This window comes from Cetorhinus maximus, chromosome 8 (assembly GCF_964194155.1).
Source record: "Cetorhinus maximus chromosome 8, sCetMax3.hap1.1, whole genome shotgun sequence".
Taxonomy (NCBI): Eukaryota; Metazoa; Chordata; class Chondrichthyes; order Lamniformes; family Cetorhinidae; genus Cetorhinus; species Cetorhinus maximus.
The window spans coordinates 19920845-19940901 of record NC_135886.1 but is presented as its reverse complement, the minus strand read 5'-3'; the positions used below and the strand labels follow the sequence as shown (position 1 = coordinate 19940901).

The window sequence follows — 20057 nt, the reverse complement described above, 5'->3', positions numbered from 1 at the left end:
GCACCCTCGCCTTTGAATCAGAGGGTTGTGGGTTCAAGTCCCACTCCCGGAAACCAAGAACTGTGATTGTACTCGAAAGAGTTGCAATCTGTGACTGTTGATAACTCGAAAGAGTTTCAAACTAATTGGATGTGGACTGAACAAGAGCTGTGAGTATGGTCACAGATGGGGTACCAGCAATCGTGGGCAAGAAAACTTGAGTTGTGGCAAAACAGAAGGCCAAATTTTAAAGCAAGAACACAAACCAGAAGTTCAGTAATTTTAGATCTAGAGCTCTCTGCAGTGAAACTTTGAAAATTAATCATGCTAAGGATTCAAGATCTGGCTTTCGTGGTGAATATTACAGTGCGCCTGAACTTGATCAACAGAAAGATGCAACCAAGTGCTGACAAAATAATATGGCAACATTTGGGCCTTAAAGATGAAGCTTCAATTGTGGAAGAAGCAACTTTGCTAGAGTAACTTGGCATATATTTTCCTGCCTTGAAATCACTATGAGGTACTGTTGAGGCTCAATGTGACGGTGCAACACAACAGCACAGGGCAATGCTGAACTGAGAAACTCTTACCAAGAAAAATTCCCTGATTTTAGGAACCATGACATAACAGAGGAGTTCCAAATGGAAATTACTGCCCTAGATTTTGCAATAAATGCTAACGCAAGGGCGTTCACCGCTGACCTTGAAGGAATTTGCTTACAAAAATCTAGTGATCCCTGGAGTGGATTTCCCCTCTCCCAATTGCAGTTTAAGGCTGACACCAAGACAAGTACATCTCCAGGCATACAAAAGTAGCAATGTCAGCAAGCAGGGTAAGCAGCCAATCACACCAAAGTATTCTCACAGAAACCAAAGCAGTCAGTCAATTTGATTCACTCCAAGTGATGTCAAGAAATGGCTGTCACCACTGAATACAACAAAGGCTGTGGGCCCTGACATTATCCCAACTCTAGTGCAGAAAATTTGCGTTCCAGAACTACCCATACCCTGTTCCAGTATAGCTACAACACTGACATCTACCTGACAATGTGGGGAATTGCCTCGGTATGTCCTGTCCAAAGATAGCAGGACAAATTCAATCCATTCAAATACCATCCCATTAGTCTACTCTCAATCATCAACAAAATGATGAAAGATGTTGTTGACAAAGTTATCAAACAGCACTTACTCAGCAACAGCCTGCTCACTGATGCTCAGTTTGAATTCTGCCAGAGTCAGTCAGCTCCAGACCTCATTGAATTGAGAGTGACTGCCCTTGACATCAAGGCAACGTTTGACCAAGTGTGGCATCAAAGAGCCCTAGCAAAAGTAACGGCAAAGAGAATCAGGGGGAAAACTCTCAAGGAAAGTGGTTGTGGTTGTTGGAGCCAAGCATCGCAGCCTCAGGGGTACGGCTGCAGGTGTTCCTCAGGGTAGTGTCCTAGGTCCAACTATCTTCAACTTCTTCATCAATGACCTTCCCTCCAACACAAGGTCAGAAGCTAGTCTGTTTGATGATGATTAGTATTCAGTACCATTCATAACTCCTCAGAAATTGAAGCAGTCCAAGCCTGCATGCAACAAGACCTGAACAACATTCAGGCTTGGGTTGCTAAATGGCAAGGAACATTCACACCACACAAGTACCAGGCAATGACCATCACAAACTAGAGAGAATCTAATAAACTCATTCCCCCTCGACATTCATTGGCATTACCATTGCTAATGGTCATGATCCTGGGGTTACCATTGACCAGAAACTGAACTGGACCAGCCATATAAATGCTGTGGCAACAACGGCAGGTCAGAGGCTAGGAGTTCTGTGGCAATTAACTCACCGCTTTGACTCCTCTAATCCTGTCCACTATCTACATGGCACAAGTCAGGAATGTGATGGAATACTCTCCTCTTGAGTGAAGCTCCAACAACACTGTGGAGGTTTGACACCATCGCTTGATTGGCACACCCCATCCACCCCTGAAACACTGACTCCCTCCACACCGGTGCAAATAGCTGCAGTGCATTGCAGCAACTCACCAAGGCTGCTTCGACAGCATCTTCCAAATCCGTGACATCTACCGGCTTGAAAAAGGGCAGCAGATGCATGCAAACACCACTACCTTCTAGCTCCCCTACAAGACACATATGATCCTGACTTGGGACAATATCACTATTCTTTCACTGTTGCTGGGTCAAAGTCCTGGAACTCCTTCCCTAACAGTGCTATGGGTGTACGTACACCCAGTTCAAGGAGGCAGTTCATTACTACCTTCTCAAGGGCAATTAGGCATGGGCAATAAATGCTGGCCATGCCAGTGCCGTCCATATCGCAAGATATGCACTTGCTCATAAAAAGGACAGCCACTAACTTTTCAAGAACTCAAATGTGAATCTGAGGCCTTGCTCAGTGACAGCATAAACCAGCAACAACTTACAAGTGGCCTGATAAGCAGCATAACATACAATTAAATGTATGAATGCATTACTGCTACTTTCTGGACAGCAGCATGAATACCATACCACCAGAGAGAGATGTGCAGATTCGGCAGCAGCTACCTGCTCAGCATGGCAACATAACGGACTCAGAAGCAAAGGGATTCACCAGGCCCCACTTCAGGCAGCAATGTGCTTTTGTGGGCAGGTCCCATTTCTGGTCTCCTGTTCCTGGAACTTGGAGTTGCCTTCAGTGGAGCTTGCTGCCTGAAGTTAGGCCTGCCAAAGAACATTGTTCCGGAGTCTGTTATGTTGCCTTGTCAAGCCTGTGGGCAGGCAGCTGCTGCACTTACCAGGCCACTTGTAAGTCATTCCTGGTTCTTGCTTTCTATCACACGAGGCCTCAGATCCACATTTTCTTCTGGCTTGGCAAGGTAACATAAGAGACTTGGGAGCCAACATGCTTCAGTAGGCAGTCCCCACATCCTGCTTCCTCTCCATTAGGCACTCTGAACACTGGACACATTTGCAGATGCAATCAATTGGATGTGCATACACCAGTGGGACTAGTGTACCACGCAAATGATCACTCTGTCCCAGTACACTTTTCAAAAGTGAAATACTTTTGAAGTGAAATCACTGTTGGGAAATAAAATTCAAATGCAACTAGTTATATTTTTCTTACTCATGTTGAACGTGGCTCATACCAAATGGTAGGATTCTGGATCAGGCCGACCTTATAAAATCAATTTGACCCCTTGGATCCAATGAATGGTGGAACAGGGTCATGAGACAGAATGGCCTATTCCATAGGGGTAACGAAACAAAGTGGAAAAAAAACAACGGCACAAATGTAATCAAAAGGCTTATTATTGAACATCAATAAACAGGATGACTGATGCTGCAAGATGATCCACAAACCCCAAAGGGCATATTGTATATGACTGGCTGATTTTTACTTCCAGGACTTGAATTTCAATTAATTATTGTTAATCGGCAAGGGGTGAGACTTCACTATGCAGGGGGCAAAGCCATCAACAGCTGGGGTAGGAAGACAAGGAAGAAATGCAATGCTTAGAACTTGTGATTCTATTGAAATTACCATTCAAAATAGCAGATGGCTTAAGAAAAGGGGTATGCAGTGTAAGGATTATGGTATTGAATTCAAATATCGCCATGGCAAGTTGTGTAATTAAATGTAACAAATCTGGTACTTACTGGACTGGCACGAGAATAAAAGAAAAATTGCGCACTTAAGGGAAGGTTTGAGGTTTTTAATATTCAGAAATCACCTAAAAGGAACCCAACATTTTGCAATTGTATAAAACAAGCTAACCTATGAACACAATGCAGACAGATTCATCACACAGCTGAAAACAGAATAAAGCAGTGATACTTATTAAACTGAAAAACTTATCCAATATAATCCATAAACTCCTGCCCTGCAACCTCTTCCCCTTTTCTTTCTTGCTGCATTTCCAGCTTTCATTCTCCTTTCAAAATTGCTCCAAATGATCTGCACAGGAAGGGCATTGATAAACTGACAGACCACTCAAGCCCAAAAATTTTCTTGGTCAGAAAAAAAAGCAAATCATGATCTTCAGCGATAAACTTTGCTGCATTTTAAAGAAGCTGGCACCTACTGAATCAGGAAAGACAAGCATGCTTCAAGGTGCTGATTTAGATAAGTGATGAGGTTGGGACAAATCACCAGTAGTTTCTCAGAAAATTGAAATATATTATGGTATCAATTCTACAAGTGGAATTAAGTCACTTGTAGGATCATCATAAAACCTTTTAGCATTGTAATACTGCATCAGCACAATGGACTGCATCACTGCATTATGTCAAGCACTTTCACAAATGTGAGTGCACTAAAAAGAGACATCTTTCATTGTAGGAATAGTGCTCTTGGTTATTACCGTGATATAATAATCCCATCTGTGCATCTATGTAATAATACATTCAAGTTTGCTGCTCCTGTCATTTGGTTGGACAAATCACAATGTCTTGAGATTAAATCTATAAAATAACAGATTACATCATAACTTACCTATGGTGGGAACACCAATCCAGTTGAGATAGCGGGTGAGTTTCTTGGAAACATAGGTCTTCCCTCGAGCAGGCAGTCCCACCATTACGATCAATGTGGGGGAGTTGGTCATGTGGGATGCCCAGGCTGCAATTAGGATAAAATGTTAGACACAGGAAATTGAAATCTCATGAGCAATGTTAAGCATTAGTGGTTACCATGAAAATTTAAGTACAATATTAATAATCGTTCGGTAGTACAGAATTTGAGTATTGCTGAAAAAGAGACATGTCTAAGTTTTTCATCTTGCACTCATCAGGACACTTGCAAGAATACCAACATGAGGGGGAAACAGCAATTTATACTGTATGTGAAGAGAGTGCTGATTGGTTGGCAAGTGGCATTGCCATGGAGAATGCACCAGTGATGGTGACTGACAGTTAACTGCCAAGCATTGTCTGAAATTTAAACCAGGGAGCTTGACCCTGATTGGTCAAGGCATTGCCTTGGAATGAATCAGCGAATGGCTGAGACTTATTTTGTTTAACTGAAACAGATGCAATGTATGTACATGTTCTTTCTGTCAGCAAAGAGCAGGGCCCTATGTACTAATATATGTAGTTTCCAGTACACACAATTGTGCCACACTGCCCGTCATGAACAGCAGATGGGATATACTGTTTCATACGATCCCCCAGTTTTTGGGACATACAGCCAGCATCACACTGGCACTGAAAATCTTATACGACATTACTCATTCATGTGATGGGCAGAGCGTCTTTTTAGCTTGACAGCAGCATCCTGCTAGTGGCGAACACCACTCGCGTTGCTACTGCATAGTAGCAGCGTGAAACAGCTAGCTTCAACTGTTGCTCAAATTTTTGAGATACCTTGACCTCTCGAGGTAATCGGAGATTGACCGGGCACTTTTCAGGGCCAAAAGTGATGGCCTTAGGCCCTTGAGTTTGCGTGACATACAGCACAAAATTATCTGATCAGGGTAGCCATAATCCTGCACGATGCCTTTGATACACCCTATTTCAGCATCAAGGTTGCATGATGAGCAAATGGCTCTGGCCCTATTTACAAGGTTGCTGATAAGACTAATCTTTTGGCGCATGGAGCTGTAATAATCCCAACGCGTATATTGGCCAGTGAAGGGAGGCTTACGGTAGACTGTGGTAGAGCATCCCCTGGAAGATTTCTCAAGTAGTGCGTCAAGGAAGAGGAGTTCATTTGACTGCTCCATTTCATAGGTGAACTTGAGCGCAGGATGGATCCCATTAAGACACATAAGGAAATTGCTACATGCAGCTGCAGATTTAAATCCAGCAAACATATCAGCCACATATCAGAAATATGCAAGGGGTAAGAGATATGGTGTCATTCAATCGAAGATGTGTTTCTCATGGAACCCAAAAAAGATATTTGTGAGAGCTGGACCTAGAGGGGATACCATGGCAACACTATTGGGTCTATTTGGGTATATATGGTGTCATTAAAACTGAACTCAACTGCGCAAGTTGCCAAGTTCCTAAGTTCAACAAATATAGATTCACGCAATGGTTGCCATGATATCGTGCTGCAGTGCAAACATCTATGGCTTCTTTAAGTGGAACAATGGTGAATAGGCTTCCACTCATCAGCCATAGATGATTTTTTTTAAAATCATTCGTAAAAGATATTTATGATCTTTCCCTAAGTTTGCGGTCCCAACACATTATTCATGAATGGTACATATGAATTTCAATAGGAGTCTCACAATAAGAAAAGCATGCATGGGGCTGGGTTAAAAACTTCAGATGCTAGCAACTAGTTCAGAAACCAGTGTCAGGTTTTCGTATGTATTCTGTTCTAGATGAATGAGCAGGGACAGGACTGACGGCACCAACAAGTCTGGAAAATGCAGCCTGTGGTCCCTGAATATTAACCAATGAAATCTTCAATCGCCTGATAACATTGCTCATGCTTTGAGAATCAATGGAAGGTAATTTAGAAATTAGTAAGTTTTCATCAGCTCCTCACTGAATTACATATTCTTTCGTAATTCTGTGCTATTAGATTCTATGGGCTGAATTTTCCATTTGTCAGGTGGACGGAGCTGACCCAATCGCGGGCCACGCCGCCATTTTGCGCGGGCGGGCCGGACGTCCGCAGGGAAGCGCTATGCTTCCCGGGGGGAATCCCTAAAAATCGAGAGTGCGCTCTTTTGCGCATGCGCACGAAAGAGCGCACTCATCTCCCTGGGGCTAAGTGCTACCTCAGGGAGATCGTCTCTACTTTGAACAATATTAAAAATAGAGAAAAAAATTTCCCTTACATGTCCCCTCATGTGACAATGTCACATGAGTTGGGACATGTTCATAATTTCCATAACAACTTTATTAAAATTTTTAAAACCCTACATGAAACCTCATCCCGCCGGTGGATGAGGTTTCATGTTTTTTCTAGTTGCCGCTGGGACTCTTGGCCTGCCCGCCAACCTTAAGGTTGGACGGGCAGGTCCTTTAATTGTTTAAATGATCCTGTCAATGGCCTCAATTTGCCATTGACAGGTTGGCGGGCGCGCAGCTGATTTTGCTGCGCCCCCGCCTTCCTGAAAATTTAAATGGGGCGCGATGACGTCGGGAGTTCTGCCTGACATCATCCCGCGTCATTTTACGCATCAGCGAGCAGGCCCCGCCCCTGCTCACCGACGGTAAAATCCTGCCCTATGATTCTAGGAAAAGCATTATGCCAAATCTTATCCTGTTTCCACAGGTTACAGTAGTTGTATGAAAATTAAAACACTTCAGGGCATACTACACACGCCACCTTTCTATTGAAATTATACTTTATCATATAGCACCTTCATAACCTCAGGATTTCCCAAAATGCATTTCAGCCAAAGGCCAAATTACTTTTGTTGTTGGTGACAGTTGTAAAGTTGGGAAATGTATCAGCCAAACGGCACGCTAGCAAAAAAAAAACGATGCACGAACAGCAAAGAGATTAATGGCCATCTGTTTTTGATGCTGTTGACTGTAAATGCTGGTAAGGACACAGAGGTTCCCCTTATTAATTTTCTAACAGTGCAGTGGAACCTTTAACATCTACTGACAGAACAGATGTTACCTCAAATTAACACGTCATCTTAAAGAAAAAGCCACTGACTGTATAGCAATCTGTCAGCGCTGCATTGAAGTGTCAGCTAGATAACATGCTCAAGTGTGAGTGAAACGTTGAAGCCACGACCTTCTTAGTCTGAAGTGAGAGTACTCCCACTGAGCCACATAGTAACATAGCAAGCATGAGAACCTGATGCGTAGAATAGCTGAATCAAACAGACCACAAGAGTCTCAGATCCAATCCTAGTATAGGCCGAGTCAGCCAATCTGAGCTGGAAGGTGGTGGCGACACAATTGGCCCCAATACCCCCATGGGTTAGGGAAGGAGGCAAAGAATGTTGAACAAGGTCTATCTTCATCATCCAATTCAATACTGCTGCAGATTCAGATGCTGCATGAGAACAGGATTAGATTCAGCTGTTATGTGTCCCACAGTCAACTGTCAAGTTTTGCAAATGAATAGCAGCCACTTTGGCAAGGTACTAGAAAGTAAACAATAGTCTGGCAGAAGAGTAGGAAGATAACTGAGAGAAAACAAATCTTGAATTTAAATAGTGCCCTTAGCAACAAAAAATTGCATTTATTTAGCGCCTTTAATATAATAAAACAAAAGTTGTCACTCGAGATATTAGGACAAATTGTTTGGTCAAAGAGGTGCATTTTAAGGAACAGCTTAAAGGAGGAAAAAAAGGTTGAGAGGTTTAGGTGGGAATCCAGAGCTTAGTGCCTGGCCCTTGAAGGCATGGCCACCAATGGTGGAACAATTAAAACTGAGAACATTCAAGAGGCCAGAATTGCAGGGGCACAGGTATTGGAGGATTATGGGGGTGGAGGAAAGTGGTGGGGGGGGGGGGGGGGGGGTGAGGCCCTGGAGGGATTTGAAAACAAGGATGAGAATTTTAAAAATCAAGGCATTGCTTAATTGGAAGCCAATGCAAGTCAGCGAGCAGTTATGAAAATGCCCAAGGCACTTAATAGAAAAGGGGAAGGGAAGAAACATATACAGAGCAGCATTAGGAGAAAAATTTTTCTTTTTTAAAGGGGGCTTCTGACGGAGGGAAAATGCCACAAGCGCTTAGGAAAAGAGTACAGGGCCATGATGGCCAAGGGCATTGCCACCTTCAGTGGAATGATGGAGAGTGAGATACACAGAAGGCCAGTCAGAAAGAAGGATGTATGGTGTAGGTGAGTTGTAGGGTTGGCGAGGCAGCAGAGATATAATGGGGTAAGTTCACAGAGGTACTTATAGGTGCTATTTTCATGTCCAAGCACTGGAAGCAGCAAATCAGTACAGCTTAGTACAAATAGTAATCATAAGTAAAGAATGGTTCAGTGCTAGATAGGATCCAGGGGCCAGAGCTTTGGATGGATTGGAGTGGGAATTTGTCAAATAGAGCAATGGATTGGTTCAATAGCCCTATCCTGAACATGATTTCAGCAAGTTAAAGGCAAAGGGAGATAATATTAGAAGTATACATAAGCAGGTTTTGTAATGGGCAGGATATGGGGTTTACACTTCAACTTAAGTTCAAACCAAGATTCCACACTGATAGGCTCAGCTGAGAAAGTAGCAGGTTGGGAATTGATGTTGAGTTCCTGGTGGAAATATATGGAGTATCTGGGGACAACCAACCTGAATGGCCCGACTCTTACAATTTTAAGTTGGAAGAGGCCACTGGCAGAAATCTAAGAAAAAGAACGGGCATCCTCAATTTGAGGCAAAATAAAATCATGAGCTCCTTGTGCTTACTACTAGAAATAGCAGAAAAGGAAGTCCAAGGAGGGTTTACCTACACAAGAAAATGATTCCAGATTTTGTTTAACCTTTGTAATAGTCAAGCAGTGGTAATAGGATCTGGCCATGTTCTGGGATAGGTGATAAATCTTGAGGTAGTTGTGCCAATCTTGTGCCAATAGAGGGAGCAATATTCTGTTTAAGCGGAGACAGTGAAGAAAGTTGCAAGATAGAAATGGTGCTTGAAGAAGTTGTAAGTTAGCTTTTTGCATTCAAGGGGAGATAGCAGAAGGGTTGGAGATTGTCAGAAAAACCGAGTACGTGAGGAAAAAAAAAGCAGGAACTACCATGGGCCTTGAGAAGGTCACGAACAATGGTGACTGTAGAAGTGAAGCCATAGTAGTCTGAGAGAGAAAGGTTCAGAGGAGGAAATTTCAAAGAAATAGTGGAGGCACAAAGAATCATATGTAGTGAACGTACCGCAATAGGAAGCTGGAGAACATCATGGACCGTATAGCTAGGTGGAATAGTTTTAATGAAGAGGAAGCAGAGTTTATCATATACAACTGCAAGAAATTTTAACCCAGGCTGTTGTGTAACCTCCAGGCTTCACATTGGCGTTGATTATATCACATGCATTCACTCAAGTCTTGAATAATAATGTTGGAACTTTAAAATTGTATGAACCAATGCTGCCTAGAGGCTCACTGACCTGCTCCTGTCCCATTTTGACAACATTCCCCACTTCCTGCCTCTAGGTCACTGTTGGACCAGAAAGGTACAAGGTGCAAAAACTGCCACTAACATAGAAGGGAAATGTAGCAAGACTTTACATTCCAAGGTCAAATTCCTGTTACAGACTAATTAGATTTCTAAAGGAGAGGAGCAATAGTGGTATAGAATGGTTGCTATAGAATATTGGGGGTAGGGGGCGGTGGGGCAGGGGCAGGTACTTGATACAGAGCAATCATGTCACAGAAAATGACAGACTGCATGGTTAAATGGCCAGAAAAGGACCAGTTATAGAGTTGCTGGATGAGAATAAGAATGCCCTCACAAGCTTCCATTCTTATATTGTTACGACCGGAATGGGAGGAGTGCGCAAATTATCAAGCCCCACTACTCTGCAGGCCGTACCATTATTTAAATGTTTAACTTTCTTACTGAAATCGTCAATTGCGTAACTATACATTTAGTACCCAGAAGAAAAGAGACTCTGACCTGGATTCCTTTAAAAACTCAGAATGATTAATTTATTTTAAAACAAAACTTATTCTAATAAGTTACAAGTACTGGCTAACACACAACTGTAATCGGAAAGTATAACTATCTATCTCTTCCTAAAGAATCCTCCCCAGCGCACACAGACAAACAAAAGACAAACAGATAGAGTCTCTCTGCAAAGATGGGCTTTGGAGGATTGGCGTTATAAAATAAAGGATAAAGTCCACAGGGTCTTGATGCTGTTGACCTGGAGTTCTGTCGTGTGCCGCTGGTCCCGATGGATGCCTGGAAGATCTCACCAACTGGTTCAACTTTGTAGGTCCAAATACTGACTTAGTTCCACTCAGATGAGGGATCTCTGGCTACAAGTCAATGTCCTCACAAATATTTAGGCAAGGTAGAGAGAGACAGCCAGTCAAGGTAGCCTTCTTTCCTCAGCTTGTTCTCTAACAAGACTGCCTTCAAAACAAGCAGGTTCATAATTTCAGTTTTTTCCCTCCCATGTGATTGCCTTTTTTGTCTCCCAGCTTTTCATTAATTAAAGTTCTTTGCAGTTCAACACAAACAAACAACTTCTTCTCAAGTGCAATATAGGTCAGGTGATTCCTTGGAAGAGGCCTGCTTGTTTACAGTTTCCAGGTGACCAGATCATACCAAGTCCTTCCATTTTGTAAAAGAAAACTTCAATCTTGAGAGGAGATATGATTCTAACAATATATCCAATTGAGCATCACCTAAAATGGCTTCTCTTCCCACTCCCTCTGGAATCCTCCGAGGATCTATACTTAGCCCTCATCCATTTCTCATTTATATGCAGTCCCTTTGTGACATCAACCAAAGACTGTCCTCTGAAGTGGTGCATCAAAAATATAGTTTAGATACTATATTCCATCCAAGAGAAAAAAAATTCGATCAGGGAAGCAGTTGATGGCAAGTAGATGTCTATTGGGAATTGATCTGCAAGGTTTATCTTAGTATATCAAAAAAATAAGAAATCTTTTTAGGGATGCAGAAACCTACTCATGCTTTTTTAATCTCTCCTTGAAGTACAAATATTCTTGCCCAAGTTAAATGAGAAGAGACAAAAAGCAGGGAGATTCACCAAGTCTAGAAAGACCGAAATGCAGATAGATATAAAGAATAAACAACAGTAGTCAGTAAAGAAGGGAACAGGGAAGTCAACATTAAGAGACTAAAATGTCACAAGAATGATCAAAATAAAAGCATCAAAAGTTTAGCTCCATGGGCAGCTGGAAGGATTGTAAGCCTCGAAAAAGTACTGACATATTGTTTAAGAACACAAGACAATTCCAGTTTTAAATTTTTATAACAAGCCTGAGCTTGCTATGTGTATTTGCCTATCTTTGCTTACACTGAAATCCAGCCTATACTGTTAATTAAGTTTTTGTGCTTTACTTAACAGTACTAAAATTATCTAATGCAAATATTCTGGTCTTTACAATTACTTACATCTCTTATCTAGAACCTGGCCTTTTAATTTCATAAGCATCTTGTTTTTCTGTGTCTTCAGTGTTTAGTTTCTTCATTATTTAAACTGAATTTTTCCTTCAGAGAGTAGGTACGGATATTCTCCTTAATAGCAGACACCAAAGATACCACTAGAGAAAAATCAAGAGCAATTGTAGTGACATTGTAGGACTTTCCTTGATCAGGGCAATAGCAGTAGTAGCAGAGAGTCAAAGTCCTGAAGTAAGGAGAGGGGCAAGTGAAGGGCACATGAAGCAGGGCCAAAATGACAAGATATTTCCAGGGACTGAAGCAAAACCCTTACAAATCTGGGAGCAAACATTTTTGACATCTGTTCACCAATTGTGCTGCTCAGTGCAAGCACAAGTGTAATGTTAAGGAGTTTCACTGCTTTTGCTATTGGGTGGGCCGGAGGTGATTTGGGGGCGGGTTCTGTCAGTAAATCTACTGAAACCTATTGTGATAAAAACTGCTCTCAGTCTACAAGTTTGTCTTAGTCCCTTCAGAATCATGTTTATTTTGTTACATTGTTATGACATATCACAGAGTTTTCTTTGCCCCTTGCCTTGTCTAATTTTATGCTCTCAATTGTTAAATATTCATTCTGCCCTTTAGAATTTAGTCATTTAATTATTACTGACCAACTCTGAAATATTAAATATACCTAAGCTTCGTGAAATGACCACCATCTCTACTGCTATCTTAACCATTTTTACATTTTAAACCATTTAAGAGAAATCATTTCTCACAACCTTTAGAAAGTGTTCAAGTCTAAATGCAAAGCTATAAATATATCAGAGTCTGAAAACCAGCATGGGTGAAAATGAAATAATTATAACTCTCTCTCGCTTAGAGCCGTGGGTACAACAATTTGTATTTATATAGCATCTTTAACACAATAAAATGTCTCAAGCCACTTCACAGGAGCACTCAGATAAAATTCCCCAAATTATGTAAAGAGATACTAGGACAGGTAACCAAAATTTCTGTCAAAATGGTGGATTTTGAGAAGCAACTTAAAGGAGGTGAGAGGCAAGAAAGAGAGAGAGATTTAAGGAGGTAAAGGAGCTTAAGGCCTAGGCAGCTGAAGGTACAGCCAACAAAGGTGGACTGAAAGAAATCAAGTAAATGCAAGGGGCCAAAACTGGGAGAGTGCAGAGATCTCAGAGGGTTGTAGGGCTGGAAATTTCAGAGATTGGGAAAGTGAAGCCATAAAAAGATTTGAATACCAGAATGAGAATTTTAAAATCAGGCATTACAGGGATCCAATGTACTTCAGCAAGCACAGGAGTAATGGTTCAGTGGAACTTGGTAAAGGTAATAACAGGCAGTGACAAGCACCCAACGAAAGCAAGAACATGGGGAAAAAAAGCCAAGACATGCTTCAGTTATACATTGCCTTTTCAATTATAGTTTTTAAACAGTTCCCTCTACATTATTGCCTTATCTCTCAATTCTCAAAGTTTGCAGAATGCTCACTGGGACCTGAATATTCAAGGATATTTGACATTTTGGAAGGACAGGAAGAAAGAAAAGAAGGTCGGGTAGCTCTGTTAATAAAGGATGAGATCTCGATAGTAGTGTGAATGACCTTGGTTTGGAGAAGCAAAATGTAGAATCAGTTTGGATGGATATAAGAAATAGCAAAGGAAAAAATTCACTGGTGGGAATAATTTATAAGCCCACAGACAGTAGCTACACTGTAGGACAGGGTATAAATCAAGAAATATTGGGGGCTTGTAAGAAAGGTACTGCAATAATCCTGAGTTCATGGAGTGTATTCAGTACATTTTCCTAGAACAATGTGTTCTGGATCAACCAAGACACAGACTACTTGAGACCTGGTAACGTAACGAGACAAGATTCATGACTTCATTGTAAAGGATCCTCTAGGCAAGAATGATCATGACATGGTAGAATTTCACATTCAGTTTGAGGCTGGGTCTGAAACCAAAGTCTTAAACTTAAATAGAGGCAATTACAAGGGCACGAAGGGGAGCAGTGGCAGGCATTTAAGTGGAGGCTTCATAACTGTCAACAGATATATTGCATTGAGAAAGAACTGCTCCACGGTTAGGATGCATCATCCGCAGCTAGCTAAAGACATAAAGCGTGGTATCAAATTGAAAGAAAATACATACAATGCTGCAACGATTAGTGGTAGCCAAGAAGTTGAAAACATTTTTAGAAACCGGCAAAGAATTACTAATAAAACAATAAAGAGCGTGAATTTGGAGTATGAGAGAAAACTAACAAGAAATATAAAAATAGTAAAAGTTTCTACAAGTATATAAAAAGGAAAAGAGAAGCTAAAATGAACATTGATCTGTTAGAGGGCGAGACTGGGGAATTAACAATGGAAAACTTTGAACAAATATCTTGTATCTATATTCACAGAAGATATAAAAAGCATCCTAAGAACAGTAGAAAATCAAGAGGCAAATCATGATCACCAGAGAAAAAGTACTAGAAAAACTAATGGGTTTTAAAGGCAGAGATAGTGGATGCATTGGTTGTAATATTCCAAAATTCCCTAATTCTGGAAAGGTCCCAGCAGACTAGAAAACAACAAATGTAAACCTCCATTCAAAAAAGGAAAGGATCTTACCCTCAGCAGTCTCTGAGGCAAGATTTGGACTGTATAATCATTATTTCAAGTAAAACATTCGAAAAATATTTACATTGTTTACTGTTATAAGAAGTGATTTGAAAATGCTAGCTATTTTAAAATCATTTAATCTAGTTGAATAAATTTGCATTTAAAGTCCTGTCACAGGAAAACCTGTGTGCTACTCTTAAAACTATACCCTGCTTTATGCTGAGATTTCCTAACAAGGAACTACAGCTTTGTACTTCTCATCAAGGAGAACAGTAACATAGTGGAAATATTACTGGGCTAATAATCTAGTGGCCCAGACTATTGCTCTGTAGCCACAGGTTCAAAATTTAAATTTAAAATTAAATAAATCTGGGTTGAAAAGGAGCTTTTGTGGTGCAGCGGTAGTGTCCCTATCTCTGGGCCAGAAGTTCAGGTTCAAGTCCCACTTCAGGACTTGATGGCCACAAAAGGTACATGCATAATGTGACCAAACAGGTTGATTATCAGCCTGTAAGTCTTTCCAATACACCTGATGGCTGGCAGTAAAAAGCAGGAGTTTCCTGGTGAGCCATACTGCAGAAGGCAACAGCAAACTACTGCAGTGCTTTGCCAAGCATAATCATGGACCCAATCCAATGGAAGTCCACGGTTACCAACTTGAGGCATGGTACCTGGAGGAAGGAGGGTTAAAAGGCTGGTCTCAGTAATGGTGCCCATGAAACTACTGTATTGTTGGAGAAACCCATCTGATTCATTAGTGCCTTTTAGGGAAGGAAATCTACCAACATTACCCAGTCTGGCCTGCAGTTGACTCTAGATGCACAGCAATGTGATTCACTCTTAACTGCCCTCTGAAGTGGCCGAGGAAGCAATTCAGTTGTATCATGAAACTAAAATACTGCAGATGCTGGAAATCTGAAATGAAAACAAAAAATGCCGCAAACACTCAGCAAGTCAGACATCTGTGGAGGGATACAGAATTCGCGTTTCAAGTCAATGACCTTTCTGTTCTGACAAAAGGTCATTGACTTGAAAACACTAACTCGGTTTCTCTTGACAGCTGCTGCCTGACCGACTGAGTGTTTACAGTATTTTTTTTTGCACTTGTATGAGATTGCTACAGAAAAGCTAAAAATTGGACAGACCACCCAATTCACCTAGGCACTGGAAACAACATGTCAATCCTGCAAAACCCTGCTGACTAACACCTGAGGACTTGTGCCAAAATTATGTCAGCTGCCCCACAGACTAGTCAAGCAACAGCCAGACATAGTCATACTCACTGAATCATGCCTTAGAGACAATGTCCCAGGCTCCTCCATGTCCACCCCTCGGTATGTCCTGGCCCACCACCAGGCAGGCCCACCACGGGTGCTGGCACAATGGTATAAAGTTGGAAGAGAGTCGGCCTTGGAGTCCTCACCATTGGCTACAGGTAGAATGAAGTCTTATAGCATTAGGTCAAACATGGGCAAAGAAACCTCCTACCGATAACCACACAGCTGATGAGGCAGTTGCTAGGGAGAGGGATGGAGATGGCACTGGGGACCAAAGACAATGGCCTCTGTGTTCCCAATATTTAATTGGAGGAAATTTCTGCTCATCCAGCACTGGATGTTGAACAAGATGTCCAATAATTTAGAGACAGTGGACCAGGGGTCAAAGGAGCTGGTTGCTAGGTAAGAGCTTGGTGTCATAAGTGTACGTGTGGAAACTGATATGTTTGCAGATATTGTTGCCAAAAGGCTGCATGTAGATGAGAGATAGGAGGGGATCAAGGATAGCAGCAAAGCAGGGCACAATGCAACTCATGGCGTATCTCATATACTCCATTTTTGCTGTATCTTTTATATGTTAATAATGTTGCATGCCATTAATGCGTAATTTTTATGGTGAAAAATAGATAGGTTTCGTAGCAGCATTCACCAAAAGGCGCCTACAATTTGTTCTTGCTGTTCACAGCTGTAAACATTCACTGGTCCCTCTAGACTAGTTAGTCAAGATTTTCTAGTTGATTAAACATTTGAGTCACTTGATCTCTCTGAAGTTTCCACACGACTATTCTCAATTCGCAATGCAACTATTAATCCCAGATTTCACTCAGTTTGAGCAGTAAACCTGTGCCTGTACTGCTTGCTCTTCTCAGACCCTTTCCAGGCTAACAGTGGGTACAGTGAAGAACCCTAAATCTAAAAAAAAAAGGTGTCTTCTGGAATAACACAATTACAAATGAAAGGCTTTCTTCATTTTTTGTACAGGTTAGAGTGCAGATATCTGAGAGGGTTGTGGGGTTGGAAGGGATTACAGAGATAGGGAGGGAAGGATTGAAAACAAGGATGAAAATTTTAAAATCAAGCCATTGCTTGACTGGGAGCCAGTGTAGGTCAGCGAACACAAGGGTCATAGGAGAATTGGTGCGAGTTAATACCAGGGCAGCTGAGTTTTGGATGATCTAAATTTTAGAAGGGTAGAATGTGGGAGACCAGCCAGGAGTGCATTGGAATAGTCAAGTCTAGAGGTAACAAAGGCATAATTGAGGGTTTCAGTAGCTGAAGAACTGAGAGAGGGGTGAAACCGGGTGATGTTACAGAGATGGAAATAGATGGGCTTAATGATAGCACAGATGAGGTCAGTAGCTCATCTTAGAGTCAAACGTGACACCAAGGTCACAGACAGACTAGCTTAACATCAGGCTGTTTCTAGGGAGAGGGATGGAGTTGTTAGCTAGGGATCGGAGTTTGAAGCGACCGAAAACAATGGCTTCAGTCTTCCCAATATTTAATTACAGGGGATTTCTGCTCATCCAGCCCTCAAGGTTGAATAAGCAGCCTGATAATTTAGCAGCCGTGGAGAAGCCAAAAGAGTTGATGTTGAGGTAGAGCTAGGTGTCAGCGTACATGCAAAAACTAATGCTGTGCTTTCAGATGTTGTCGCTGAGGGCACCATGTAGATGAGAAATAGGAAGGGTTAAGAATAGATCCTCGGGGTACATCAGAGCTAACACCAAAGGACCAGGAGCAGAAGCCATTGCAAGTCTTCTATAATATTATTTTTGTTTGTATTTGAATAACAATATACCGAGCAAAACCAAAATTGCAGTATATTTACAATAACATCAACACAATTACATTTCATGCCTTCCAACACTCTCATATTCCGATCCGTTCGTCCAATAGGATTTTGATAATCCAAGATATGAGTGTAAAGTGTGGTAACTCACATTGCTACTCAGTTCACTCCTCGCTCAATGTATTTTAAGCCATTGTTTTATGTAATTTCCTCACTTAATTTAGTCACTTGATAGATATAAGATGTTCATTTGGCCCATCCTAGCTCATTCATTCAGAATGAATTGACAGTCTCTCACCTCCAGTGTCATCTAATTAGTTCTCAAGTAACTCCAGGCTGCTTGCCTCCACTATCCTACCCAAAGTCCATTCTTCAGATGAAAAACGTTGCTCCTGACACAAGCTGAAACCTGTCGATATCTCAGTGAGGTACATTCTTAGTCAACTCCTTTCAGAACGGGGGGAAAAAAACAAGATTCTCCCAGGTATTTTTGTTTTTGTTCAAGATTCTCCCCATGTTCTTTCCTCTCCTCTGCATCACCTCCAGCCAACGCTGGATTTTGTCTTTTTTAACTAAGTGACCAAAACTGAACAAAAATGTGGTCTGACCTAAGAACGTTCACATTACATTCTTATAATCTGTTGATTTGACCAGGTTAAATATAAAGTCCAGTAAAACTCCTTCAAGCCACACAATTCATCAATTCAACACCATTCATGGAACACACAGGATGACTTTTTCTTCCTAGTTCCTTCACATCCCATCCCAAATAAACTCATTCTATAACTTCTCAGGATTTTTAAAAAGGAAATAAATTTCTTGCGTTTTGACCATTTATTCATAATACATGGTTGAAAATGCATTGTTTGACTGTGATGTTGGCAAAATAAAAATAATAGTGGCTCTTCCCAACACCCCCCCCCTCCCCCCACACCCCACAAAAAAAATGAAAAGCAGGTTTGCCAAGTGCCATTTCAAGAAAGTTTCCTTTTAGCATTCTTAAACTCATTTTTTTAGCAATTCCACTGAATGGTACATTCACTACAATAATTTGATACCATCTAGAAAATCGTGTCTCGGTTTTATCAACAATTTTGAAACATCTGTTCATTTCTATCTTAAATCTTTAAGTCTTTTACAAAACAAATATGTCCACAACAGCCTACACCCAAGGATTCTAAGAGAGGTGGTTGCAAGGATCGTTGATGCATTGGTTTTGATCTTCCCAAAATTCCCTCGATTCTGGGGTGATCGTCGTGAACTGGAAGGTAGCAAATGTAACACTGCTGTTCAAGAAAGTAGGGAAAGAAAACTGGGAGCTACAGATGAGTTAGCCTGACATCATTTGTCAGGAGAAAGAAACAGAGTTAACGTTTCAAGTCCGTATGATTCTTCTTTAGGAGCTTCCAGACCTGCTGAGTTTTTCCAGCATTTTCTGTTTTTATTTCACTACATTGAATCCTGGGATGAGATGGATGTCATGAGCAGAAATGAAGTAGAATGGACTTATACTCTCCAGAGTTCAGAAGAATAAGAGGTGAAACATAAAATCCCAAGAAGGCAGATGCTGAGAAGTGGTTCCTCATCACCACAATGTATAGAACTAGGATTCACAGTCTGAAGGATAAGGGGTCAGCAATTTAGGATTGACTTGAAGGGAAGTTTATTCATAGAATCATAGAATGGTCATTAAGCAAGAGGGAGGACATTTGGGGCACTAAGTTTGCGCCAGCTCTCTGCAAAAGCAAGTCAGCTAGTTCCACTCCTCCACAGCCCTTCAAGTCTGATAAGGTTCTGATGAAAAGTCATCGACCTCAAACGTAATCTGTTTCTGTCTCCACAGACGCTGCCGAGTATTTCCCAGCAATTTCTATTTTTATATCAGATGCTCAGGACCCGCAGCTGTTACACTTGGGGATTTAATGGGAACAACATTTTGCCTCATGCTTAGGTTGCTCCCCTGAAACGTTAACTCCAGCCGGATTTTGGGTATATGCGGTTATTATTTTGTGTGTGTGTGTGAAGAGGATTGTACTCAATCTGCACACCAGACACCCACCCCAAGTTTGCTGTAACCTTGCACCGGCCACCTTTGGTCAGGGAGACTCAGCTGCAAGTACACACGAAGTCTGACAGCCTGACGATGCTCCCGCCCATCATCTGCTCCAAACATGTCTCGGCCTTGGAAAACCTGAGCAACAGTCCCCCACCACCCACCCACTCCACTCCACTGAACTCCACTAACCCCCCTCCCGTCCTTCTAACTTACCTTTCCTCACAGCCAGCGACATTTTACCGGCTCCCCGTCCAAGGCGCCTATCGCCGCCTACGTGTGACGTCGCACAACAATTGTGACGTCGATGCGTCTCCGCCCACTGCCCAAGAAAGGGTG

The 20057-nt window shown here is 41.7% G+C and overlaps 1 protein-coding gene across 2 annotated transcripts in view; it reads right to left on the bottom strand.

Annotated features, from left to right (window-relative positions):
- LOC144683500 (6-phosphofructo-2-kinase/fructose-2,6-bisphosphatase 2-like) overlaps positions 1-20056 on the bottom strand; it is a 62552-nt gene extending 42496 nt beyond the window's left edge. The window contains exons 1-3 of one of the 2 annotated variants that reach the window (XM_078546563.1): positions 19935-20056; positions 11980-12128; positions 4465-4590 (exon numbers count right to left, since the gene is read on the bottom strand). In XM_078546563.1, coding sequence (XP_078402689.1) covers positions 4465-4590; positions 11980-12019 — 166 coding nt within the window. In that variant the 5' untranslated portion in view covers positions 12020-12128; positions 19935-20056. The remainder of the gene's footprint in view (positions 1-4464; positions 4591-11979; positions 12129-19934) is intronic. The other variant, XM_078546564.1, reaches the window with a different exon arrangement.
- Position 20057: the final 1 nt, after the last annotated feature.